The following is a 12,793-nucleotide window of genomic DNA, read 5'->3' as shown; positions in this document are numbered from 1 at the left end:
ATATTTTCTTTATTTCTTTATCCTCTGAACCACATTCATGCCATTTACTTTAAATTTATGTCTTATTTGATTCATTTCAGGTTGATTTCTTACTCTTCATAGGTAACTTGGCCACAATATAAGTAAGAAAATCCTATTCAATCTGTACTTTAAAAAGTTTTTTTTCTACCCTACAGTTTCTATGTCTCTCCTCATTTCTCATTTAACTTATGTTAATCTTTTTTTTTTTTTTTTTTTTTTTGTGATAGAGACAGAGAGAGGGACAGACACACAGGAAGAGAGAGAGATGAGAAGCATCAATTCTTTGTTGTGGCACCTTAGTAGTTTATTGATTTTGTTCTTATATGTACCTTGATGGCGGGAGGCGGGGCCTGCAGCAGAGCGAGTGACCCCTTGCTCAAGCCAATGACCTTGGGCTCAAGCCAGCGACCATGGGATCATGTCTATGAGCCAGCACTAAACCCAGTGACCTTGGGGTTTTGAACCTGGACCCAGTCCAACACTCTATCCACTGTACCACCTCCTGGTCAGGCTAACTTCTGTTACTCTTAATCTTATCACTCCCACCTTTTCTATGACCTTCTCTATCTTGGATATGAACTAAACCCCCTCATTTTCCATTTCTCTTTAAAATGCCCTATTTTTAAATCAACTTAAATTTGTTAACTTAAAAAAAATGAATAAACTAACTTTTCTTAATCACTAAGCTTCAGTCCCAGCTTTGTTATTCTTTTTTAGTCTTCTCTCTCTCTCTCTCTCTTTTTTTTTTTAATTTTATTTATTTTTTACTGAGACAGTGAGTCATAGACAGGGACAGACAGGAACAGAGAGAGATGAGAAGCATCAATCATTAGTTTTTCATTGCGCGTTGCAACACCTTAGTTGTTCATTGATTGCTTTCTCATATGTGCCTTGACCGCGGGCCTTCAGCAGATCGAGTAACCCCTTGCTGGAGCCAGCGACATTGGGTTCAAGCTGGTGGGCTTTTGCTCAAACCAGATGAGCCTATGCTCAAACTGGCGACCTCGGGGTCTCGAACCTGAGTCCTCCGCATCCCAGTCCGACGCTCTATCCACTGCGCCACCGCCTGGTCAGGCTAGTCTTCTCTTTTTAAAATAATGCTATTAATCTTATTTCTTACCTTTCCTAATTCTATTTACTTAGCCGTTTTTGAAAATTGCCTTCTAAACAAAACCACCAACCTCTTCTTGGTCATAGTCTACTTATTTATTTATTTATTTATTTTATTTTTTTTGTATTTTTCTGAAGCTGGAAACGGGGAGAGACAGTCAGACAGACTCCCGCATACGCCCGACCGGGATCCACCCGGCACGCTCACCAGGGGTGTCGCTCTGCCGTGACCAGAGCCACTCTAGCGCCTGGGGCAGAGGCCAAGGAGCCATCCCCAGCACCCGGGCCATCTATTGCTCCAATGGAGCCTTGGCTGCGGGAGGGGAAGAGAGAGACAGAGAGGAAGAGGGGGGGGGTAGAGAAGCAAATGGGCGCTTCTCCTATGTGCCCTGGCTGGGAATCGAACCCGGGTCCCCTGCATGCCAGGCCGACGCTCTACCGCTGAGCCAACCGGCCAGGGTGGTCATAGTCTACTTAAGTCTCTACTTTACACTAAAACTCTCATCTCTTTTTTCCCTTTTAATTCTTGCATTGTTATTGTTTTCTCAGTTTTTTCCCCCTCGTGTCCCTTTTCTCCCACTTGTTATTATATGTGAGCTTCTACTTCCATAGGATGCTTAGAAAACGGGTTAAAAGTTCATAGAAACTTACTGATGTTTTGAGATTTTCTTGATTTATTAAAAGACAGTAAAATGATTTTTAATAAACATCTTTATGACATTAATAAGAATAAAGTTTAACTTTTAATATTTAGGCAGGTGCTGTAAAGGATTATATTAAGATGATGCTTCAAAACAATGCACTTAAGTTTCTGGTATTTGCTCACCATTTAACCATGCTCCAAGCTTGCACAGAAGCAGTTATAGAAAACAAGGTATGTTACTGTTTGTCTATAAAGTACTTTTAGGATGCAGATTTTTAATATACTAAACATCAATTGTCTTGAGTTTTGCCTGCTTTACATAATGGTATATAAATTATTATTAAACTTTTTTTTTTAATGGTACTATTGTGTTGATGGTATCCTGTTAATCTTTTATACCAGTCTTATAATTTTCCACTAATCAAATTATCTGAATTGATTAAAATACACTGCCTTTGATAGGCTATAATATGAATTTTGTTTTTGTTAGTGGATTTGCCATTTGTGATTGATATAGACAGTTAAAAGTTACATTTTTTGTTTACCCGATATGCACCTCTGGAATGTGGGTGATGTCGAGAAAACAGAATGAATTCAACTGATTTTTGTGCCTAGGTATAGCCATATCTTTTAAACTCCAGGCAGCATACTCTATGCTATGATTATTAAGATTTAGTGTAGCTTGACCTGATAGAGTGTCAACCTGGAACACTGAAGTTGCCTGTTTGAAACCCTGGGCTTGCCTAGTCAAGGCACATGCAAATGTTTTTCTCTCCCCCCACCCCCACAAAAGACACCAATAAAAAAAATTTAGTGTAAGTGAATTCATAACATATGGCCCAGGTAATCTACCAGGTGAGCTCCAACAAGCCTGCTGCGGGCCTCACTGCACTGTCTCAGGTCCCCTTTATCTCCCAACAGTTCTGTCAGTGACGGCATCTTCCGTTTTTCCTTTCAAAGTTTAAACCTATCATCCCTCCTCATGGGAGAGGCCTTCTAGAGAGGCTCAGAAGCAGCCAGAAGAAATTCCCTGACAAATTGTGTGAGTGAAATATACATGTAGCAGCAGAATCTCTTGTCCGTGTAGGTAGATTTTTTTTTAATGGAGGAATAAAGCCATCTTTTTTTATTACTTTGTACAGTATATGTTTTTAAAGCACTGACTAAATAGGTTTATGACATTATCAAAAAGATAATACTGGCATTTCCTTTATTGAAAGATTTATGTAATATAATAAAGTGTTGTACATTAAAAGGTACTCTCTCCCTTGATTGTCTTAGAGTGTCAATAAAACGCCTTCTGAGGAAGTTAATTAGAAATAAATTTTAAATAATTGGGCAATAATATTAGATTCATAATACTTTCTAATTCTGACTCCATTATACCTTGATACTACTGCAATCTATTCCAAGAATAGCAGTCTGTCTCTTTTTCCCAATTCTGCTTTACTGATGTATTTAGAATCCCAGTTAGAAGCACTTAGAGCTAAAAATGTGGGTAGTCATGGTGTTGGAGGTGAATTATTCTCACTCCAGTGGCTGACAATGTGTTCTCTTTAGACAGGCCCTCAGGAGATTTCTTAATCTCCCTTAATGGATATTAAATGGATCACTGGTCAATTTATATCTGTTTTGTGAAGACAGAGAAAGTTAATAAGGGACATTCTATTTAATGATTAACTTAACTATCTTATTTCTTATTAGAGTGAATATTTCTGTCTCAACTATTTAAGACTGTTTTTCATAAAAGTACATATATAAATGAGATTATTTGAAATTCAGGGTTTACACTAGTTTTGAAAAGTTGACTAGTAAGTTGGGTGGTTGTTTTGTTTTACCTATTTTAACACACACTGATTGCTCCCTTTTCTCAACTCAAATTATTCTTAAAACATAGCACTGTTCAACTTAGCACTTAATGTTTTCCTACTTTTTAAAAAAAATGTGTCCTGATTCCCACCTCAATGGAGATGACCACAACACATTTTTATTTTTAGGTTTAATAATGTGAGAAAAGAGAGCTAAAATGGTACAATAAATATGATATTTTTCCTGTAATATTGGGATATTTCAGAATAAATGTACTACCTTTCATGAATTTCTAATACATGGACACAATCCTCATTTTCCTTTCTTGACTGTGTGATTTAATTTTACTTAGGAGTTAGTGATCCTATAACTCGAAAGTTATTCTGCTTCATCATTAATTTGGCATATCAGTTTACATAGAATTTTACCGAGACAGCATTAGCTTAATTCAGTCACAATTTATACAACTCCTGTTATGAACAAGGCATTGCACTTGGCAATGATGGTATGAAAATAAATTGACATGGCTCCTACCATCAAGTAGCTTAAAAGGCTAAAAAATATAAAATTGTTATCAGAAGCTATTAAGAAATTTATTTAAGATTCTTCTTGTATAATATTTACCAACTTGTCATCTTAACCAGTTTCTATTTTATTATGTGAACATAAAAAAAGCTGTTAAAGTATATAAAATAACATGGGTACATAGGGGCTTGTACTAATTTTGCCATTTCCTTTGTTAATGCTAGACTCGTTACGTTAGGATAGATGGAAGTGTTCCATCTTCAGAAAGAATACATCTGGTTAATCAATTTCAAAAGGATCCTGAGACTCGTGTGGCTATCCTAAGCATTCAGGCTGCTGGTCAGGTAAGACATTTCTGCCTCAACTTGACAATGAAATGCCTCTGAGATAATAAGAAGGCCATTAACCATAGTTATAACTATATTTGATAGGGATATTCTCAATAATCATTCCATTTTGGAGAGTGCTAAAAAGTATAATAGGCCTGACCTGTGGTGGCGCAGTGGGATAAAGCGTCGACCTGGAACACTGAGGTTGCCGGTTCGAAACCTTGGACTTTCCTGGTCAAGGCACATATGGGAGTTGATGCTTCCTGCTCCTCCCCCTTCTCTCTCTCTCTCCCCTCTCTCTAAAAATCAATAAATAAAATATATATATATATATAAAAAGTATAATAGAAGGAGACCTCAACACTTGACTTAAATCTTCCGAAATCTTCAAGGAAGGCATTTTCTAGTTCATTTAATTGTAATACTTTTTCACGACTGTTTTTCCTTCCTTTGAAATCGCATAGAATTTTCTCATCTCTTTCTTATAGCACTTACCTGACTTGGACATTTTTATCAGAGCCTGTGAGGCAGGATGTCCTGAGGAATAAGAACTCTTCTGTCTGAGAACTTTTTATGGAGTGCCCCTGGTTTGTCCCTTAGAATTACATTTGGCTGCAAGTAAATGAAAACCCAACTTAAGAAAGACTTGAACACTTACAGTATTATTCTCTCATGTAGACATCCAAGGCTAGCACGATGGTTCCTCAAAGCCCTTAGGACTTAGGCTCCTCCTGGCTTTCTGCTTCCCCACTCCTAGCAGGTGTCTCTTTCGAAGAAGGCTGCTAGAGTTCCCCGGCATATCTGCAGTCCAGACAGCTGACTGGAGAAAGGCATGCTGCATCTCATCGTCCCACAGTCAGCCCCCGGGCCATAACTAACTTCATGGCAACCTAGGGAAAGTAGCCTTTATTCCAGGTGTTACAATGCAAAGAAATAAGGAAAGACTATACTGGAGAAGGCAGTAACAGTTTCTGCCACACTATGAAAGACTCATTCTTCCTTCTGTACTTCTTCCCTACTATTCTGAAATTTTTAATATCCTGAAAGTTTTTTCTTAATGCTGAAAGGTTTATTTCATTGTTTACAGTTAGTAACCTATAATCTTGAAGTCAAGTTCATAGACACAATTCTACAGACTCTTAAACAGACAAAGATACATCATTAAAGCACCCTGTAATAGACCATAGTGAAAAGAAAATTAATGATTCTGAGAAAAAAGATCTCCCTCTGATATAAAACAAAATGCATGCCTATAAAGTTAATAAAATGTTAATTAAAAAATACCTGGTGTACCTCCCATGTGTGTGTAGTCTCTTAGTTTAACTTCAGAACTACCTCAGTGTTAATTACCCAGCTCTTCCCAAGAAGTTGTTGTAAACCCAAGTTGTGTTTTGACTGTTCATATCTTAGTGATCCTTTTTGTATTTTAACAATATAAAGATGGAATTCAAACAGAACTCTTCTTTGTATTCCTATCTTAATTTTTGCTTCATTACCAGAAACAATGTGTTTAACAGTGGATATTTCTAAGTAATTTTTATTTTTAAAACAACTTTACTGTTTAATTATATTCGTGGAGAAAAAATTTGAAGACAGAAGAATATAAACAAAATCAAAATTGTCCAGTATATCCCCAAAATAAAATAACAAAAGATTATATTTCTTTCTAGTTTTTTTGTACATTTATGTAGACTCTTAAAACAAAATTAGTACTGTAAACTAATTTTGTCCATTTTTCATTTCATATTATACAGAAACCAATTTTTTTTTTTTTTTTTACAGAGTCAGAGTGAGTCAGAGAGGGATAGACAGGGACAGACAGACAGGAACGGAGAGAGATGAAAAGCATCAATCATTAGTTTTTCATTGCGCGTTGCAACACCTTAGTTGTTCATTGATTGCTTTCTCATATGTGCCTTGACTGCGGGCCTTCAGCAGACTGAGTAACCCCTTGCTGGAGCCAGCGACCTTGGATTCAAGCTGGTGGGCTCTTGCTCAAACCAGATGAGCCCACGCTCAAGCTGGCGACCTCAGGGTCACGAACCTGGGTCCTCTGCATCCCAGTCCAACGCTCTATCCACTGCGCCACCACCTGGTCAGGCCAGAAACCAATTCTTTAGGATATTAAATATTATATAAAAACATGATCTTTAGTTGGCTGCTTCAAACTCTAATTAGAATTGAATCATAATTTATCTCCAGTTTTTGGATATTCAGATTGTTTTGAATATTTGCCATTAAAACCAACACTATAGTAAACATCTTTTTTATATATTTCTTTGTATACACTTCTAATTTTTTAAAGATAACTATTTTGATGTAAATATCTAAGTCAGGATATTTAACATAGGCAAAAGTCACTGAGCACACTGCTGTGTGCCCACCTGGTATATGCCATATCTGGCATCTTCTATGGACTCAAATCTGAACCAGAGCCAAAGACTTGTTTTTACCCAGCAAATCAATATATGTATATAAAATTGTATATTTAGGGACTCTCCCTGAGAAGTTATACACATGTACATACAATTTTGCATGGTTCTAGAACTCACCAGGAATTCTAAGCAAAAGGAGAGTTGTCTCAACACTTCCCTCATGTCAGATTAAACTTCCAATAATCTGAATTTTATATCTGTTAGGATATTCCAGACACAGAAAATATCATCAAAAAGAGCTTAAAATTAGAAGTGAACTATTTAGAGTATGGGAGAAGAAGTGGAGGCGGAGCCAGGCAGCAGAGTTGAGGAGTGGTCTGACAGAAGACTTGGAAATGGAAATCGCACAGGGCACCCACATTTTTTCTGAGGCTGTCTTCTTAAAGACCTTGCCTAATTCAAAACTTATCCTCATTGCACACAAGTATCTTCACAGGAATAAAGGAAAGGAGAAAGAGCTTTGTTCTTGGGGATTGTTAATCTCCTATTCTAGTTCAGTAGTGTTCTTAGAGTGATGTTGCTCTTGCGAGCAGATTTTCCCTTCATATACTTCTTTTTACATGCTTAAGGGTGTCCCTCTCTAAATACAAATTCATATTGTTCAGTCTTATCTTATATTTTGTGGCATTTCCTGTCCTAAATAGCAGCGCAGTTTAGCAGGTGGTTGTTTTGGCTCTCTCTCTGTTGTGTTTTGTTTTTTTTACAGGGACAGAGAGAGAAGAGTCAGAGAGAGGGATAGATAGGGACAGACAGATAGGAATGGAGAGAGATGAACCTGGGGCCTTCAGCAGACCGAGTAACTCCTTGCTCGAGCCAGCGACCTTGGGTCCAAGCTGGTGAGCTTTTTGCTCAAGCCAGATGAGCCTGTGCTCAAGCTGGCAACCTTGGGGTCTCGAACCTGGGTCCTCTGCATCCCAGTCCTATGCTCTATCCACTACGCTACTGTCTGGTCAGGCTCTCTCTATGTTTTTATTATTTATAACTTCTGTTCCAAAGTGATTTGATTGATCCTTGGTGACTTTTTCAGCTTGAGTAGTAGTACCACTGTTTAAAAAATACTAGTATGACGTTATGTGATAGAAAAATATTTTAAGTTAAGCCTGACCAGGCAGGCTCATGTGGTTTGAGCAAAGCTCACCAGCTTGGACCCAAGGTCGCTGGCTTGAGCAAGGTTACTCAGTCTGCTGTAGCCCCCTGGTCAAGGCACATATGAGAAAGCAATCAATGAACAACTAAGGTGTTGCAACGGCAACGAAAAACTGATGATTGATGCTTCTCATCTCTCTTCGTTCCTGTCTGTCTGACCCTATCTATCCCTCTCTCTGACTCACTCTCTGTCTCTGTAAAAAAAAAAAAAATTAAGTTAAAATAACAACACAGCAGCCACAACAAAAGTTACTACTCAGAAGTTCCAGTGCATGTGAACAATAGCATGGATTAGATACTCTTGAGGGTGGTGGGGATTTCTCTCCACCACGTATGTGTGGCCATGACCAAGCGTGCTTACATTTCACTCAGCCTGCCAACTTCACTCTCAGGTGTTTGTACTCATTTAATGTTGAGGAGATTTGCTTATTTCATATATTGATTATAAAACAAAACTTAGTTAATAGTTCTAATGTTTCACTATTGCAAACTGATGAAAAATGGAATTGTATTATGTATATTAAGATACCAACCGGTAAACTTCAGGGCCTTTGGAATGCAACGTAAGAAATTTCATAGGAAGAGAACAGTATGACTGGAGACATGATTTTCTTGCTTTATAAAACAGCAATGTGAATTAAATGGATAGAGGATGCCATTGCTCATCTGCCTAGTTGCTATGGATACATGTGTTAGAAATTATATTTTCATTTCTAATGTATTTTATTAGACTTTCCAGTGGTAATGTGAATCCAGTCTTCATCAGAAGATAAAGTGATTTTGTTTGTTTATCCGTCAAACTGACTTTTGACATTTTGAAATACATTTTTAATGTGTTTTATAGTTCACCTGTCTTGCAGTAGGCAGTCTTCATTTGCCTTTCACAAGTTATGTTTTCTTCATTTGACTTAGTATGAAAGACAGATTTGTTTTAAAATCCTTCAGCATTCTCTTGTCCATTTAACATGTTCAGAAAGACTACTATACATGGCTCAATATTATAGTCTCGGTTTATTTACATCTCATATTTTTCACTTTATTTTTTAAAGGGTTTGACATTTACTGCAGCAACTCATATTGTATTTGCTGAGTTGTACTGGGACCCTGGACATATAAAACAAGCAGAAGACCGTGCTCACCGAATTGGACAGTGCAGTTCTGTGACTATTCACTACCTCATTGCGAATGGGACTCTAGACACCCTTATGTGGGGAATGTTGAATCGCAAGGTAAAGCTTGAATTTAAACCAGGTTACCAACTTATTTATTATCCATAGCCCATATGAGTTAAGAGGCTGAGTTTTAGCCTGACCGGGCGGTAGCGCAGTGGATAGAGCATCAGACTGGGATGCAGAAAACCCAGGTTCGAGACTCCGAGGACACCAGCTTGAGCCCAAGCTCGCTGGCTCAAGCAAGGGGTTACTCGGTCTGCTGAAGGCCCGCGGTCAAGGCACATATGAGAAAGCAGTCAATGAACAATTAAGGTGTTGCAACATGCAACGAAAAACTAATGATTGATGCTTCTCATCTCTCCGTTCCTGTCTGTCTGTCCCTGTCTATCCCTCTCTCTGGCTCTCTCTCTCTCTATAAAAAAAAAAAAAGAGGCTGAGTTTTAGTTTTTTCAGGCAAAGAATACTTACGTATTGATGTTAATAGAGACCAAGTTCAGAAAAGGCTTCAGTGAGTTGTACCATGCCTGCTAGCCTCTGTAATAAGAGAGAGTTATGAATTTACATGTATTCCTATTTCAAGCCCTTCTTCTACCTTCTTCTACCATTTTAGAGGCTAGGGGAAAGGGTTAGCTAGCAAGGAGCCATAATGCTTTCAAGAACCAAGACTTCTTCATTAGTAAGAAAGAACCCTTTCTCAGAAGGATTCTTGAATTCAGAGCTAATATTGGATAGAGGACACCCTGTACCCGGACTCTAGAAAAAGTAGGAGGGACATGGCTTGCTCTGTCCTCTGTGCTGTATCTTCTTCACCCAATACTGAAGGATGTTTATAGAAAGGATTTAACTAAGGATTACAGGACAGTTTTCAAGCACGAGTGTAAACATTCAAAATGGCCAGTCATATGTAGGTTCACTTTCAAAGTTTATAAATATTAGAATAAAAGGTTTATGAGAAAAGCAAATAGAATAATTTCTCTAGTTAGACCTTTTTCTCATAAGAATAGGAATCATTGACTTGGTAATTTGGTTATAATTTTGAATAATTATATTACTACAATCCACAGTATGTTGAATTAATATGCTTTCTTTAATGGATGACTTATGATTCAAATACAAAATCAAAAGTTATTGCTTAGAAAATATCAGCTGTGAGGTGAATGTTATAAAATTTATATGCTTTTCCATCCTACAGGCTCAGGTTACTGGGAACACATTGAATGGTAGGAAGGAACGACTTCAGGCTGAGGAAGGTGATAAGGAAAAGTGGGATTTCCTGCAGTTCGCTGAAGTTTGGACTCCAAATGAAAGTTCTGAAGAGCTCAAGAATGAAATTTTGTTCACTCGTGTAAGATTATATAACTTACTCTTTTCTAGTTTTTTAATATGCTGAAACTATAACTTGATTGTATATTGTTTTAAATAGCAATCCTTGATTATTCATACTTTTGGAAGCAGCCTCCACGTAAAGCTGAAAGTCCTCTTAGAACCAAAAGATAGCATTGATGGAGGAAGCTGCCTGCAGTAGCTTATATCTTCCAACAGTACAGTTACATAGCAGCACCTCCTGTTCAGCTCCTTGGAAAAATAAGCTAAATAGAACCCAACTTCAGAAGACAACATAGGAGGCTGGCTATCTTTATGACACTGACGGTAGGAAAAGATGTATTAAATTTGGCACAAAATAACATAAACAAGTTACAGACCCAGTAAGGATATTTGCATTACAATATCTAAGGTATATAAAGAATTTATACAATTCAATTAGTAAAGCAGAAAGAAGCCAACAAAAAAACAAGCACAGAATGTAAGCATCAGAGAAGTTCTAAATAGCCAATAAAAAGAAAAAGAAGCCCTGCCTTACTAAAATAGTGGGTTTTTAATTCCATCACTGTTGCCATATTTATTGGCTGGCATTTTTCTGTAAAGAGGAACTTTACTTCTCATTTTAAAAATATCACTAAACTTGCCTGACCAGGTGGTGGTGCCATGGACAGAACATCGAACTGGGATGTGGAGGACCCAGGTTCAAGACCCTGAGGTCGCCAGCTTGAACGCGGGCTCATCGGGTTTGAGCAAGGCTCACCAGCTTGGACCCAAGGTCACTGGCTCGAGCAAGGGGTCACTCGGTCTACTATAGCCCCACGGTCAAGGCACATATGAGAAATCAATCAATGAACAACTAAGGAACCGCAACGAAGAATTGATGTTTCTCATCTCTCTCCCTTCCTGTCTGTCTGTCTCTATCTGTCCCTCTCTCTGATTCACTCTGCCTCTGCCACACAAAAAAAATAAATAAATAAATCACTAAACTTGGAAATTCTGTAACTATTATCTAATGTGTTATAATCCTTTACTTAAAAAAAAATCTGAGTAGTGAAAGCTTTTTTTCTTTTTTTAATTTAATTTAATTTTTTTTAGATTTTTATTTATTCATTTTTAGAGAGACAGGGGAGAGACATAGAGCAAGAGAGAGAGAGAGAGAGAGGGAGAGGGATAGAACAGGAGGAGGAACAGGAAGCATGAATTCCCATATGTGCCTTGACCAAGCAAGCCCAGGGTATCAAATCATTGACCTCAGCATTCCAAGTCGACAGTTTATCCACTGCGCCACCACAGGTCAGGCTTTTTTTTTTTTCCTTCATAAGTTGATATGATTTTCTGAGTTCTTTTTCTTTCTGACAAGCAGTATATTCCGGATTCACCATGTATTTTTTTTGCCCCAGATCTAGGACTGGACATTTTTTTAAGGATCTCTCTACTGGCAAACGAGCTTTAGAAATTAGGATTGTTTTTTTACTCTTCTGAGAAGTCATTGCTTCTGTAGTATTTTTAACATACAGAGCCATTTATACACACAGAAACAGTTTTGTATGGAGAGGTAAATATGTATTATATAATTTTATATCTGTATATATGTGGGCATTAAGTAAAAAGTTTGTACAAATGCCTTCAATTCAAGCTCAGCACCACCAAGTTCTCCTTCACCTTCTGCTCCATACATCTATACAAATATAGATATTTATATTTATGTATCCAACAGTAATAACTGGTTTCTAATATCGTCAACATATTTACTCATTTGTTCTATCCTTCCATACATGTAAGTGCTTTTTAAATTACTACACTAATACCACTTACTACCAACAGCTAATTAAAATTCAAGATTTTTTAGATGTTTTAAATATGTTCTACTAAAGGCATATAGTCATGATCTTTTGTCCAAAAGTTACTTGAATTGTTTTCTTTTTTCTATGTGGGTATCTTATCAATTTGACAGGCCTTTAGATTCATTTGTTTCTGTGTGTGTTTAATTGTAGGATTTGAATTTTTTGGATATTTAAAATATTACTTCAAAAGTCAAAACTATATATAAAAAGTACATTCAGGCCCTGGCCGGTTGGCTCAGTGGTAGAGCGTCGGCCTGGCGTGCAGAAGTCCCGGGTTCGATTCCCGGCCAGGGCACACAGGAGAAGCGCCCATCTGCTTCTCCACCCCTCCCCCTCTCCTTCCTCTCTGTCTCTCTCTTCCCCTCCCTCAGCCGAGGCTCCATTGGAGCAAAGATGGCCCGGGCACTGGGGATGGCTCCTTGGCCTCTGCCCCAGG

General features: G+C 37.8%; 1 protein-coding gene across 1 annotated transcript in view; it reads left to right on the top strand.

Annotated features, from left to right (window-relative positions):
* Positions 1 to 12,793, top strand: part of ZRANB3 (zinc finger RANBP2-type containing 3) — a 227,014-nt gene that overhangs the window by 167,873 nt on the left and 46,348 nt on the right. Inside the window, exons 9-12 of the mRNA XM_066346300.1 lie at positions 1,886 to 2,005; positions 4,333 to 4,452; positions 9,068 to 9,247; positions 10,383 to 10,535. Coding sequence (XP_066202397.1) covers positions 1,886 to 2,005; positions 4,333 to 4,452; positions 9,068 to 9,247; positions 10,383 to 10,535 — 573 coding nt within the window. The remainder of the gene's footprint in view (positions 1 to 1,885; positions 2,006 to 4,332; positions 4,453 to 9,067; positions 9,248 to 10,382; positions 10,536 to 12,793) is intronic.

This window comes from Saccopteryx leptura, chromosome 7, assembly GCF_036850995.1.
Source record: "Saccopteryx leptura isolate mSacLep1 chromosome 7, mSacLep1_pri_phased_curated, whole genome shotgun sequence".
Taxonomy (NCBI): domain Eukaryota; kingdom Metazoa; phylum Chordata; class Mammalia; order Chiroptera; family Emballonuridae; genus Saccopteryx; species Saccopteryx leptura.
The sequence above is the reverse complement of the archived record's forward strand: the minus strand, read 5'-3'. Positions and strand labels throughout refer to the sequence as shown.